Here is a 15,108-nt window from a genome sequence, read left to right as displayed (position 1 = left end):
AAGTCGGGAAGGGAAGGGAAGGGAAGGGAAGGGAAGGGAAGGGAAGGGAAGGGAAGGGAAGGGAAGGGAAGGGAAGGGAAGGGAAGGGAAGGGAAGGGAAGGGAAGGGAAATTCTTAGAAAATAGGATGAAAAGCAAGATGTGAGCCTTTTATAATTGAGTACATAAAAGACATTGTAAAGCCGCATATTTGAGCAATTTTCTAGGTGTAAAAAAAAAAAACAACAAACTATTGCAGAATCACACAACAAAAGTTGAATGAGATGCTGAGCTAGCAAGGAAAATCATGAAATGTAATGAATTTGAACATCCATTTAATGCTTCCTTAAAATTATTTCCTAGTAAATTCTCTTGAAACAGCATTTTTCGATAATTAAGTTGAAGCTGTAAGAATAAGCTTTAAAGTCCAGTAGCATTTCAAATCCACATTTTTACCCAAACTTTTGATTCTTCTAAGCATAATGGTTCAGAACGTTTATATTTACTGACAGCACAAAATTACAGTGACAGATGGAGCAATCCTGAAGAGTTGAGTTGTACAACTATGCCACTTATCATGGTAAAGTTACCAGAACTAGTGTTCTAGTTGCTTTGGGGGATGTCTAAAAGATCAGCTAGGTGTGTTTTCATGTTTATGCGTAGTTTCTCTGTCATTTACAAAAGAGTAGAGTTACAGATTTAGGCTTTTCAAATTCCTCTAACCTATGCATGCAGTTTCTCGGGCAGCTGCTCAGGGGAAGGCAGCTGATGCTTCGGGAGGGAAAGGCCCATGGAGTTCCGGATCCTCGACAAATGACGGACGGCTGGTGAGGCAACAGCAGACCCAAGCTAACTGAGTGCTCTGACGAGCTCTCGGTGTCCTACGGCTTTCTCAAAACAAAATTCCTGATCGTGGATCCTTGATTTTTAGAGGCAGGTGCAATCAGCTTAAGGGAAAAGCAGATACGGAAGAAAGGACTTTAGATACTGAGGTTTTGTGAGTGTCTTTTTAAACTGACGCCCGTGAACCTTTGCGGGAGAAGATACTTGTCCTGAGGGTCACTAGCTGCTGCTGTGTGCGAATACCCTTCATAGCTGCTATCCGCTCCTTTCCTGTTCCCTGACCCCTCGCTGACGGCCCGCCACCCCTGGTGGGTCCCGCCGCTCCCCGCACGGCCGGGGCTCTACGCCTCTACTGCCTCCACCGCCGGCGGGTGTCAGTGGGGAAGTGAGCTTAAACACGCGCCCGTCACGCAACGCCTGCGACCCTACAGCCCTCCGGACCTCCCTCCTCCTCACTCGGCACGGCCACGCTCCGCCTGCCGCTGGCGCAATGCGCCGGGCCCGCGCTCGCGCCCGCCTCGCCGCTGGGGGCGGTGGCGCGGGGTTCGTGGGCTCGAGCGTTTGCCGAGCCATGTCGGCGCTGGAGTGGTTCGTACACAAGCCCCTGGGCGGCGGTATCTTTTGGATACAGGAGCGCTTCTATGAGTCAAGTAACCGCGCCAATATCTGGCTGGTGCGAGGCTCGCAGCGAGACGTGGTGATCGACGCGGGACTGGGGCTGCGCAGCCTGCCTGACTACCTGCGCGACGCCGGGCTGCTGGCGCCGGCCGGGAGCGCCGGGCCGCGGCCGCTACTGGCCGTGGCCACCCATGTCCACTTCGACCACTCGGGCGGGCTGCAGCACTTCAAGGAGGTGGCAGTGCACAGCGCCGAGGCGGCGGCGCTGCTGCAAGGCGACAACTACGAGGCCGTGACGTGGCTGTCGGACCGGGAGGTGGCGTGGTCGCCGCGGCCCGGCTGGAGCGCACGGCAGTTCCGCGTCCCGCCCGTCCGGCCCAGCCGCCTGCTGCAGGAGGGTAAGGGGGGCCGCGGGATACAGTGCGCTGGGTATTACGGAGCAGCTTCTTTCCCGCTGAGCGCCTCTTCTTTTACGCAGTTCCTCCTATAAATAATTAAATCGATTAATTTTGTCACTCCTGTGAACCTTAAAACCACGCGCGGTCAGCATGGGATCAGAAAGACGTGTAAAAGTGAGTTAAACCGTTTCTACCAGCTCTGAAAGTTTTGGCGGCCGGGTTTGGCTTTTTTTTTTCCATCTAGAATGAGAATCACTCAGCAGTGATTTAGGTGGCTAATTGAGCACCCCATGTTTATCCTTAGGCATCAAACAGTATGTCAGCAGGTCATGTTATATCATCTGGTGACCGTTATTATTTTTAAGCTGTCAAGACATGGAAGGTGCAGAAAAATTCCTGAAATATCTACTGAGATCACAATTTTTGTTTTACAGAATTTATATGAATTCTACATAAATACATTTACTGATTTTATCTGACTTCAGTACAATGTAAAAAAAAATCAGTTGTTTCTGATGTAGCATTTAGTTACTAATGGGAGACAGTGACTAGAGTTTTTGGTAGCAAAACACCTGAACTGTACAATACTGTTCAGCAGATGTTAAAGGGTGACTCAGAGAGGTAACACCTTGGGCACAGTGCTTTACTCTGTTTTATTAAGCACCCACATAGGTGCTTAGAAAAGCAGAACTCAACTTACTGAAGGGTTTAGTAAAGATTGGATGACATTTAACTATAGTAATAGTTAAATAACTATAGTGACATTTAACTATAGTAAAACAAGAGAAACTTAAGTTGCTTTTTGTCCTCAAAAAGGAGGGAGGATTATTTTTAAAACTACTTATGTAAAAGGACAAGTGCATTGGCTGCCAGAGTAGCATCAGAGTTTTTAAGATATTAACTGAGACATAAGACAAGAGTATCCATTCAATGGTTGGTACAATTCATTCGCTTTTAAACTGGCAAAAAAATGACCTAATGGTAAGAAAGTTCTATTTTTTTGTCTTAATGAATGAGATTAAGAAAGTACGTTGAGGCCTGTCTTGCTTTTCCTCCAGCAATTTATGTTTAGGCCTTCTGCCTTTTAGGAGTAACAGCAGTGCAATTCTAGATTAATTAAATAAGGGTAAAATTATAATAAATTGTGAAATACATTATTTGTAACCTTTCAAAGGAAAACCAGCTTAGAAGTGTACTATTTGTTTCCTGTTTTATTTTCACTACTGCATTGATTTTCACATTGTTCAATTTATTAGAATGTGAATATATTCCGTTAATACCACCCAAGCCTGTGTCAGCTGTTAGTGTCATTTGAAAACACTTTTTTGCTAAGGTTATATTTCAGACACCTCACTAAAAAAATAAATGCCCTATTCCCATTGTTGTGATCTGTAGTATGTAAACTCTGCCAGTGAGTAGGTAGTTTTCTTTGTGTCATTTAAGAAACATGACAATGCATACAATTTCCTGTAACAAATCTGTTTGCAGGGGATGTGATCAACCTCGGAGATCGACAACTCACTGTCATGCACATGCCTGGTCATTCACGAGGCAGTATTTGCTTACATGACAAGGACAGGAAGATTCTGTTCAGCGGAGATGTGGTGTATGATGGATCTATGATCGATTGGCTTCCCTACAGCAGAATCAGTGACTATGTTGCAAGCTGCCAGCGCCTGATGGAGTTAGTAGACAGAGGTCTTGTGGAGAAAGTACTGCCTGGGCACTTTAACATATTTGGAGCAGAAAGGCTGTATTGGTTAGCTTCAAACTATGTTTCCCAAGCTGGAGTTTGTCACAAGATTTCTACCTGTGCTATGAGATCCATTGCAAGCATAGCACTTCGTGTTGCAAATTCAAGAATCACTTCTCAGTGACAGTCAATTTTGTGTGATCTGTCACCTGCTGTAAAATGGGTTGTGAAAGCATCAATAACAAGCAGAAGCAGTATGTGTTAGCAAAAAGATGGCAGATTGATACAGGTGAATTTCAAAAATTCTCCCTGTTTTTTCCTACTTTATTCATGTTTTTATAAAAACTCTGTAAACTAGTAGCTTTAGCCAAATCTACAGTTTTTCTTTCTACTTTTTCAGAGCATGTTTGCACACGTATTGCAATTAAAATCTATATTTTTGTTACAACTCTGGTAGATATGCTAAAATGAGAAGTTTTCCATTCATGCCTGAAACTTTGTTGATGTGGTACTAGACATGATTATCTATCACCTCCTGCTCAGGTTTTCACCTAGCAGAGCTCTTGCGAAGATCTAGTCTCTGCTGGGAGCAGTGCCATTAGGTCACAGCAGGAGCAACATCTCTGCAGGACTCAGTGGGCAAAAGGAAATAAATCTGCAGCCATTGCCACCTGTGGGCAGGTATCTGCTGCACCTCTCACCACCTGAAATTTTATCTTTGCAAAGTACTTGTCTGGCAGTTTCTTCAGAATATACTAACAGGTGGAAGTTCTATAGACCAAGCTTTCAAGCTGGCAGTCACAGATAGATCAGTTCACCCAAAAGCTTTTGGTAAAGACAGACTATTGAGGCTTTCATGTTTCGTGGTGTGCTGCAAGGAACCCACTGCACCAAAAGAGAGGGAGCAAGCAGGAGCACTTTCACCACTGGCTAGAGAACTGTCTTCCTTGTAGGCATGTGAGTTAGGAATTAGAAAATTTGTGAACTAGTGAATTAATGTGTTACACTACCCTGTACAAATTGGATTGAGCTTTTCCTGGATGGGTTTATTTTCTTCTGGTCAGCTCATAAGAAAAACTTAGAGAGTATGTTGTTCTGGAAGATTGAGAGAAGTGAACTGTGATGAGCTGTGTTTGTTCATGCTTAAGGGGATTTTCATGTGACTGTTTTGTAACTTGGTTCTTAATCATCTGTGTTAGGAGAGGGACTGAGGCATTAACATGACCTTGCCATAGTGAAGATGTTGCATTAAGCACCTAGTTTACTTTTTATCACAAAATGAATGTAACTCAAATTGTTTACTGTTTGCATCTGAAGTATGCTGCACATGGTTGTTCTGAAAATGTAAAGTATGTTACATTGAGTTTGCTCCAAAAAAAGTTAAATACATTTGAGAAATGCTAAATAGCATTGTAACTTGTTTATGAGAATTGAATGTGTGATATTTAAAAGCTGCAGAAATTGTTAGAGTTTGTGTAATTATTCTAACAGTTTGTATATATTTAACCTTTTTAAAAGGACACTATCTGAATTTATTTTTGTACTTGGACATATGCATGTTCCTAAAAAGACTGCAAATGCTTCTCCCAAATTTTAGTTGCAGTTTAACTTTACTTCTTGGCTTTGACTTTGTGCAGAAGGTTTTACCCCCATCACAGCCAATAGTAAGGGAGCCAAAGGTTTGGGCTCTTTCTAAGGCATAAGGGAGACGAAGTTGATAGCCTTCTGAAAATATGTAAATTCTTGTGGGAAAAAACCCCAAACCTATTGCAAAATTTCAAAAGCATCTCTGTCTAAAAATGATAAAAGAGAGTATCTTATGTAAGGCTTTTTTGCTTTCATAGATGACTGGACTCCTGCCTTTACTGTGAATATATTCTTTACCAGAATTTGTACTGATTGGTTGTTGCCTAGTTCTTCTTAGAAGTGCCTATCTCCAAGCTGAAGCAAAATTGTGAGTGGGCAGAACATGTGCAGAGATGCACCACTTGAAAGACTTGTCATCACTCAGATCAGTTTCTTTTTTTTTGAGAACTCCATGTACATCAGTGTATGATGTGACTAGTGATCAGTGGGTAGACTTATGTCATAGAACCAAGAGGTGTTTATCTTGGCCTCAGCTGGCAGAGGAAGAAATACGAAAACAGCCTGGGAAGTAGGCTGAAGTTATACATATTGCTAAAGCTTACACAAGTTATCCAGCAGATGCCATGGTGTCTCAGGTTACCTACAGTAATTGAACTCCCGCAAATTAGTTGAAAGTGGTGTAACACCAGTAATAATCATTCTTTTTAACAATGGTTTTGTGAAGACCGGGAGCCCTGTAGGTAACCTTGTGCATTAAGGCAGTCAGCAAGAACTCCTGTCACAAAACCTGCCAGTATGGATGTCAAGTTGCTTAAGTTTTGCAAATGTTCACTAGAAGAGTAAGGTCTCTTTGAATTGGCATTCTGTGTTATACCACTATCAGTTTGTTTATTTGATCCAGTATTAGAATTTCTGTTGCCAGATTTTACTGTTTTGTAAAGCCTGAGCTCCTAAGAGGTGACTCACGGGCACATCAGTTCAAAAAAAAGGTAACCTCCATCCTCCATCATTTGTGGCTCAGTATCATCTGGGCTCATTATGTCTATCAACTAGGATCCTTAAATGGCCAGATCACTGTCAAAATGTCCTATTAAGCTATGCTTAAGTCTGCTTAAGTATGTAACCAAATTTGGCAAAATTTTGACTTTTTTGCTTTACCAAAACGTAGGGGATAATTTTGTAGCTCAGAAGTGAGATTTACATGCACATAATCCAAAGTGGAGTTTGTTAGTAAACTGCTGTTATAATCCAAATGAAAGTAGCTTTTTGAGGGTCGTGAAATTGTTTTTTGTATTATAAGAAATTGACTAGATAAACAATACTTAAATGATTTTAAGTTAAAAGAACAGTCTCTGATTATTTTTGTTAAGGCTTACCAGATTTTGATGGTAAGAATTTGACAGTCGTCCTTTAACACTACTTAGATTAAATATTTAAAATGTGCATTGTAAGTTTAAATACTGCGTAATGTTGAGCATTTAGAACTGTGTTGATTTCTTTGTAACATCTAAATACATGTTAATGCAGTGTTCAGTAAACTGAGGAATTGACATAAAAATAAGATGGGAGGTTTTGTTCTGTAATCTCTCAAGGCTGTTATGATGTTAAACAACAGTATGCACATTTTTTTTTTGGTGTGTATTATCATAATAAAATATTATAATCCTATGCAGTTAAGTAGTAATTTCTAGATATTTCTCAACAGAAGCACTTACAATTCTAGATAGAGTATATGTACAACTTGCTAGCAGAATTATTTATGCTCCTGAGAAAGAAACTGCATTAAAAATGTTTACACATCATAGATGCACTTTGCCTTGGAAGAGCAGACATATGTAGCCAAAGAAAACAAACAAAAATATGCAGCTGTGTTAGGAAAGGGGGAGGAAGATAAAGGTGGAGGAAAAGGAGGATTTATTAATATTTAATGTTAAGATCTAGGTCTCAGCATTCAATCAACACTGGTCCAAGATCCTATTGTAATTAATACATATGTGACTTAAAACAATAAACAGTACCTCTTGGGTCTAAAAATTTAACCATGTATTATCCAAAATACTACTACTGTATCTTCACTCCCTTCACTTTCAAATGGAATTAGGAAGTGTAGAAAAGATCGAGAAGCAATAAAAAAAATCATTATATTATGTTTTAGATTTATTTGAAGTTACAGTAATTTCACGAATACAAGCCGCACCAATTTGACCAAAATTTTGGTGGAAACCCGGAAGTGCGGCCAATATTCCGGGGCGGCTAATACATTAACAAAATTCTAAAAGCTGCCAACACGGAAGTGAGAGCCCGCGGCAGCCCCAAGCCAAGCTGGAGCCCGGCCGGCCCCGGCTGAGGTGGGAAAGCCTGGCAGAGGCGGGGCCAGCAGTGTGGGGGGCGGGCGGCAGAGCCTGAGCCAGCAGGGCGGGGCAAGGGGGGCGGCAGAGCCCGGGCCAGCAGGGCGGGGGAGCCCGGGAGAACTGGGGCTAGCAGTGCAGGGGAGCATGGCAGAAGCAGGAAGGCCGGCGGGTGGGGCTGCCTGGCAGCGGGGAAAGCCCAGCAGAATCAGGGCCAGCAGCGTGGGGGAGCCCGGCGGTGCGGGGGCCTGCAGTGCCAGTCAGGGCGAGGAAACGCGGCGGCGGTGCAGATGGGAGGGGGCGGCCGGCGAGCCTGGCAGCGGCGGCAGCGGCTGGCCCGCCGGCAGGGCGAGTACGTTAACGCAGCAGCGACGCGGCCGGCATGCCTGCCGGCGGCGGCAGTGCCTGGCCCGCCGGCAGGGCGACTACGTGAACGCAGTGGCGACGCGGCCGGCATGCCTGCCAGCGGCGGCAGTGCCTGGCCCGCCGGCAGGGCGACTACGTTAACGCAGCGGCGACGCGGGCGGCATGCCTGCCAGCGGCGGCAGTGCCTGGCCCGCCGGCAGGGCGAGTACGTAAATGCAGCGGCGGGGCGGTGCTGACGGGAGAGGGGGGCCAGTGAGCCCGGCGGCGGCTGCAGCACCACCCGGCCGGCCCCGTCAGCAACCATGAGCGGGCCGAGCCTGCCTGGCCCCGCCCCGAGCCAGTAAAGCCCGCTATGCCGCGATCCTGTTACTAATTGGCCAATTTGTGAAAGCTGCACACGGATTCTCGCGACGAACGAAAGTGCGGCTAATATTCGGGGTGCGGCTTATCTATTGACAAAGACAGCAACATTGTTGAGGCACCGGGGGTGTGGCTTATAATCTGTGCGGCTTGTATTCGTGAAACTACTGTAACTATTACATGGAGGAGCTGCTAGCCAATACTTTTCAGCTGTATTGCACCAGTTTTTGGGGCAGTCAGAAAGCCGTTCCGAGGTGCATGGGTAGTCCAGGCACTCTAGAATGTGAAGTCACTTTACTAGGTTACATATCAGCCGCGCGTGGTTGGCGTAGTGGAATGCTACCGCAAAGCTTGTAACTGCTCGTGTCATGTCCGTCGGGGGCGGGGTGCTGCTCCTGTGCAGCGTCCGTGGGTGGGAATGTCACCTCGCTGTGCCGCCCGATAACTGCCAGCGCTGCTCTGGCTGCGTTTACCATGAAAGAAGAACTGAAGATCAAACTAGAAACCAGCGGTGTTACAAGCCTACACCTGGCTTTTACTGTGCTACGCAAAACCATCTCTAGCATGGTTACTCCTAACCACTCAGATTTTACTAAACAGGCTAATCTCACCTGTTTAAAAATTATTAATTAAAAAATTATTTTAGCAACTAACTAGGCATATTTCCACACGTGCCTAACAGAGTCCTGGGGAAGCGATGAGGCATTCAACAGAAATTAAAATTGGAAAAATAAACAACAAAAATAAGCAAAACAAAAAACAAGCAAACAAAAAACAGCAATAACAAAAAGGACCCTGACATGGGAAAAGGCTCAGAAACCTAGGCAACATTTCTGCAGCTGTGCAGGTATTTCTCAGCAGTTTAACCCAGATGCACAAAGAAGCACGTTTATAATACTCAAACTGGCAATGATACTTAGTACGTTTTCAATCCGGCTTTATATATTTACATATATTTTGCTCTAAGAGTGGCATGAACAAACCTAACTTGAACTTGCATGAAATCTTGCCCAAGTTCTTCTTTAAAAAAATCAGGATTAGTTTAATTATAGTACTGATATGTGATACAATTTTGAGCAGTTGGGATGAGGTTTATAATCTTCTGCACACTCAAATTCAGTTGAGGACAAGAGAGTGGTAGGATAGTTTCGAATACTAATAAAATAGGACTTGAGAAGAATAGAAGGAAGGAAGGCAGACCTGACAGCCCTGCAAATGACTTTTAAAAAGCAATAAATGAGGTTGAAAATTAAGTAAAAGCCAGTAACAACATCCTTAAATAGATCTCTTTATTAATTGTTTTCCTTATTAAGCTGACAATATGTATGTGTGAGGAAACTGCTAATGCTAACTTACCAACTCTATTCGTAAGAGGTCATTTTAGGACTTGTTTAGCCAACTTTGAAAATGAAAGGATTTTGCAAGTCACTGTGACCACAAACATGTACTTATTTTTAGCTATTATTATTTGAGCCTGTCTTTTCTGTTTGGAATTCCTTACTTCATCTCAATTTCAGTATGAGCACTGCTGCGAACTTTAATCAATTTACAAAGAATGGCACTTTGGTTTCTGGAACAACTTTTTAGCTTTTAAGTTTAGAAGTAGAGACCTGAATGTGGATCTCTAGTTCCCAGAAGCATGCCCAGAGTATTAGTATCAGGTATTTCACTCTACTTGACACAGAGCAGCCAGGGCACGGGTGCAGAGGACAAGCTGGATACCAGTGACTGCAGACAATGGCAAAGTGATAACTCAAGCTCATGGCCAGGCCATGAAGTCTGGTCAACACGTCAGCAAGAGCAGCACACAGTATGAAAACAGAAATAACCCCAGTGCAGCTCAGGCAAGGACCAAGACTCCCTATGCTGAGCTCCAGGATCAACATGCAGAGGAGGCAAGAGCTGGGGTGAAACAGCAGAATTTGGGGCTCTTGGTGCAGTTGAGGAGTCCTGGTTCTACTTTTCCACACTCCACTCACCACTTGGTTAATGCTTCCTTTTCTCTCTGGACAATAAATATGTCCTATGAAACACAAAAACTTAATCTGGTTATATTTGTGCCACAGTATATTGCCCACAGTACAGGTTGAGAGTCAAACCTGCCAGTAATTTATGCTTTTAGTTGCAAAGCTACCATCTGTAAGCAGAGGTCAATTACAAACCTCTTGCTTCTGCCTATTTGATCTGTGGACTAGACATAATACGAATAAACAGCCGAATAAGTTTCATCTCTGCTTGACTTTGTTCAGGAAAATTGTGTCTTGAGCAAGCCAAACTCTACATATTCAACACTGTGTACTCTATTACTGGAAACACAGGTGCAAAACATCTCCAAGACATGCTGTCAGTCCTGAAAGGAGCAGGACTGAAACACCTGAATGAATTTTTTTTGACTGAGGATTTTCAGTCTCTCTAGCCAAACTGTATAACACTGTATTAGCAAGGATCTGAATATCATTATGGTCCAGTTAGTAACATTGCACAATGTTGTTACAGCTGGTTATGAAACATCCCCATTTGTGAAGCAAGGCACAGGGACAGTTACTTTGTCACAAACCAGAGCACCGAGGTAGCACTTTTAACAAATCTGAGTTTTCTCGTCAGTGATATGCATATTTTCCCCACATAGATATGTAATATTGACTCACTGACTGTTTTGCAAGACACAAAAATATTAGCGTCAATGATAACTGGAACTATACATTAAGGTCTTCAATCTCCACACAGTAATATTGCTTTCCATCAAATTTTTAGTATGGCAAAATCTGTACAAGTGCCAGAAATGCTTCTGTAAATGCTGCTTTTGTGTGCTCCTCCACAGCCCACCGCACCTCCAACAGTCTGAGTTGAGCAGGGCCTGAGGCCACACACAGGGAGTTGTTCAGACACAGCCACCACACATCCAGGCTACAGCAGGGCCAGCAGAACTGTTGGCCACAAAATCAGATTTGTTACCCAGTGTGCAATAAGCCAGTAATTACACACTTGAGGGAGACTTGGATTATTTATTTCAGATATTAGTTGCACAAGTGTGGGTGCTGGGTGGTATTCTATGAAGTATGCAAACTATCAAAACTCTTTAGTATTCATACATTTTAGCCAATAAACACAATATAGGCTTCAAGTTATGTAGTTCTTTTATTAATTATTATTTTATCGTCTATTGGTTAATTATTGTCTTACTTCCCGTGCTTATTATCTACATGCCCAGTCCTTCACTTCAGCTAGTGGGCAGCTTGGTCAGTGGTCTGCCAGAAGTGAAGCTGATTCAGCAGAGATGCTGAGTTGCCTTTATTAATTTCCTCCGTATTTTGGGAGTTCTACCAAATGTCCTTGTGGCCCGTGAATTCTGAATTGTTTGTCTGACATCACTGAAACACGTCGTGCCCTAGACATTTACAAGGAAATTCCACCGACAAGAGACTTGTCTTTCTAACCCCTGGACATCATTTTGAGCTTGCTTGGTAGCGTCTATCAGTTTCAAGATTAAAATCTCCTTTTTTGTTGATTAGACTTGAACAGATCAAGATCAAACATCAAGGAATATCCTTCCTCAGGAAAACTTTCTCGTGTTGCCCGTTTTGCAGCAGAAGCGAATCGGCGGCCGAAGGCGCCGTCGAGAGCCATCGCCCGCGCGCAGCAGGAACCACCTCCTCTGCCCTGAGTGCCAGGATGCCAGCCAATAGTAGAGCGTATAGGGCCGGGGGGCGGGATCTTATCAACTCTTAGCGAATCGGACGTCGGTACTTGGTGGGGGCGTGGCTTGAGCGGCGTCTTCCAGGGCCGGAGCGCGGCGTCGCCGAGGCTGGGACGCGCCGGGGCCCTGTGGAGGGGAGGGTGTACGTTTGCCGGACGCGGCTGCCCGGCAGCGGCACGATGAGCCTGGCCCTCAGGTCGGTACAAGCAGGGCGCTTTCCCGCTTGCCCCGCGCGGGGCCCAGAGCGCGGGCGGAGGTCTCTCAGAGCCACGCCGCCGCCGTTTGAGAGGGGTTGGCGGAACGCGGGGTGCGTCAGACCGTGGCGGGGCCTTGGTCATCCTCGGGCTCCCCCGTCACGTCTGATCCCTTTGGCGTCGGGGGCGGATCAGGTCCGGCGCGTCTGGCCTTGCGAGGTTCGCTTCTGCGTTGCCTGATGTGCTTTCTAAAGGCCTGTGAAGAGGCATAAAGTTAAACTACTCGGCTTTGTTTTGTTTATAAATTATGATTTAGTAGCTATTGCTTAAAGAAAACTGGCATATGAATCCCAGTACCTGGCAAGTTCTTGTCTTCAAGTGTAATTAATACATTTACATGGCAACTGTGATCCTTAATTTTTAAGTCCAAGGGCGTCATGCTTAGTATGGTTAAAGTAGTTTCGGAAGCATTGAACTATTGCAACTGTATTTGAGTACTGCTTTGTCTTTTGATAAATTAATTTTATGCTAAGTACTAAATGAACACTTAAGTACCCAGGTTGCTTTTTCAGAAGAGTTAAGTGTTAATCTGCTTTCACGCTTATAAATGGATTTCTTCATCGTAGCTCACAAAATCTGGGCTCCCTGGGCCTGGACTACTCTCCCAGTCCTAATTAAATAGCTAGCTCAAAGTTATTTTAGTCCTTCCAAGAGCTGTAGTAATCCAAAGCCTGTGGATTTGTCTCTATTGGCCTGTTAAGGACATCTTACTCTTTCAGAGAGTATTGTGGTTTGAAGCAGGCTCAGCTTCTGCAGCTTGCACTTTTATTGTCTGTATTTGGGATTTTTGCTTCAGTGGTTGCTGAAAGCTAAGTCTAGATAAGTGTTTAATCTTAGGTTTTGATTAAAATTAGCAATTTTTTTTAAAAAAAGGGCATAAAACATCTTATTAGAAGGGATTTGGAAAGTTAATCTTGCAAAGTTTTCACTGATCAGTAATCTTTACACATTCTACAGTAGGCAATGCAGCACACATTCTGCCTCTGGCAGAAGGACAAATGAGCATTAAAAAGCCTTTTCCGGAGAGTATAACATAAACTGTAATTTAGGTTAGGAAGGATTTAAAGGATTTAAAGGAGTCATGTAATCCAGCTTCCTGATCACAGCAACTTCTACAAAAAGCTGGCTGAGGATGCTAAGCACCTTTTATAGTTCAGTTCAGAAAATTTCTGATGATGGAGATTCCTTCCCAGTGGAACTGTTCTAGCAGATCACCACATGAGTTGAGAAAATGTTTCCCCTTAGATCTAGCTGCAGTTTCTCTTCCAGCTGCAGTTTTTCCCCCTAAATTTTGTAGGTACAGTCTCTTGTCCTTTTACTATACTCCTCTGGAAATATAAACTTATTCCTAGACTAGCCAAAGAAAATCTTGCTCAAGTCTTCGAACAAAATTTGTTGATTTGGGGGGCTTGTCTCTTGTATATACCAAAACAAAGCAAAAAAATCTTCACAACAGTTTGTGTGGGATTAAAAAAACCCCCAAACCCTGCAAGTAACCTTTATCTAAGGACTGTTACAGGTAACAAAGCTGATTTGTAGGACCTAAAACCAGCTTTAGTACCCAGACTATCTGGCCTAGTTTGTCTTCCACTAGCATGTCTGTCCCCAAAGTTATTTTATTTTTTTAAGCTACATTGTGGAAACTAACTGTTTTCATGAGCTGTATAACTTCAACGACTAATCTAGTTTGTAACCTCAAGAAGCCTTTTTAACTGGTAATTTTTTAACCCCCCTTTTTTTTATTGTTACTGCTTATTAACAAAAATACCTGTGCTGATTTTATATTGGGTGAGGGACTGGAGGTATCATTCAGATTTTACAAGGAAATTGTCTATTTCAAATGTTATTTTAAACTGGGAATACAGAATCAGAAAATATTGACTAGGTAAGGTAGTGATTTCTAAAATTATCATGAGTTTCTTATAGGTGGAAAAGTTATTTATGGTGGCATGTTCCCAGTAGAAATCCGTTGCACTATGTTGCTTTCTCTTTACATAGGAATGAACTCTCAGCAGATAAAACTAAAAAGAAGAAAAGACGAGAACTGACTGAGGAACAGAAGCAAGAAATTAAAGATGCCTTTGAATTGTTTGATACAGACAAGGACAGAGCAATAAATTATCATGAATTAAAGGTAGAAGTTTTCTTTCATTTAAGCAATTTTATAGCAGATAATATATCTGTTTCATCGTGAGTTCTTAAGATTCTGGCTGGATCTTTAAGAACTTACTTCAAGATGTCTTGCTGGGTTAAAAGAGTGAGGGGAAAAAAAGAAGAAAAGACAGGAAATACTCCATTGGTGTAAGAATAAGCTTTTCTTCCCATTTTATATACTTAATGTAGTAACAGAATTGTTGTAGCATTCTAAATAAACCTATAATTGCCTACCAGGGATAAGCTTGGATAGATGACCAAGTAGGAAAAACTCTTGAAAAACTGATTATTTTTAAAGACATTGTATAACCTAAAACTTGATGTTGGTTTTGGATGTGTAGGTAAAAGATGTAAATCAGATTTGTAGAACTGTTGAGAACAAGCCAGAGCTTACCTATATTTTTCAAAGGAAAACCTATGATTTGTAGAAATAAGGTGTACTTTTTGCTCTGCATGTTACCCTTCCCAAAGAAGGATGTTCCTAATGATAGCTATTAGTAGATGGAGTTTAGGATGTTTTTCTGTATAAGACCTCCCATCTGAAAGTCTACAGAGTAGTAAATGAGGTTCACTAAACTCACCTTAAATCTTTTATGCATTTTTATTCTATGTAAGGCCTTGAAAATAAAAAGTAGCTTTGGAGAGGCCAGTGTTTCAGTCACATATAGGGTGAGATTGTTTTTTTTTTTTTGAAAGAATGCCTAATCAAGTGTATTGGCTCTACATTCTGGGTCTACCAAGTAACACAAAGGAGGAAAGAAGTGTTATTTATATTTAATTTGTTCTTACAGGAGTGTGTAAGGTAGAACAAT

The 15,108-nt window shown here is 42.9% G+C and overlaps 2 protein-coding genes across 13 annotated transcripts in view; both read left to right on the top strand.

Moving 5' to 3' along the window:
• The first annotated feature begins 1,331 nt into the window (after window positions 1–1,331).
• On the top strand, window positions 1,332–6,785 carry MBLAC2 (metallo-beta-lactamase domain containing 2). The gene is made up of 2 exons (XM_033087015.2): window positions 1,332–1,837; window positions 3,326–6,785. The coding sequence occupies exons 1-2, from the start codon at window positions 1,393–1,395 to the stop codon at window positions 3,712–3,714; spliced, it is 834 nt and encodes a 277-aa protein (XP_032942906.1). The 5' UTR covers window positions 1,332–1,392; the 3' UTR covers window positions 3,715–6,785.
• A 5,155-nt stretch (window positions 6,786–11,940) lies between these two features.
• CETN3 (centrin 3) overlaps window positions 11,941–15,108 on the top strand; it is a 108,731-nt gene continuing 105,563 nt past the window's right edge. For 8 of the 12 annotated variants that reach the window (XR_004421031.2, XR_004421032.2, XR_004421034.2 and 5 more), the window contains exons 1-2: window positions 11,941–12,084; window positions 14,141–14,276. Coding sequence is in view for 3 of the 12 variants with exons in the window: in XM_033087016.2 (XP_032942907.1) it covers window positions 12,068–12,084; window positions 14,141–14,276 (153 nt within the window). In the remaining 9 variants the exon portion in view is untranslated. The remainder of the gene's footprint in view (window positions 12,085–14,140; window positions 14,277–15,108) is intronic. The other 4 variants (XR_004421037.2, XR_004421036.2, XM_033087017.2 and 1 more) reach the window with 2 other exon arrangements.

This window comes from Catharus ustulatus, unplaced genomic scaffold, assembly GCF_009819885.2.
Source record: "Catharus ustulatus isolate bCatUst1 unplaced genomic scaffold, bCatUst1.pri.v2 scaffold_99_arrow_ctg1, whole genome shotgun sequence".
Classification (NCBI taxonomy): domain Eukaryota; kingdom Metazoa; phylum Chordata; class Aves; order Passeriformes; family Turdidae; genus Catharus; species Catharus ustulatus.
Note: the sequence above shows the minus strand (reverse complement) of the source record. Positions and strands in the feature narration are given on the sequence as shown.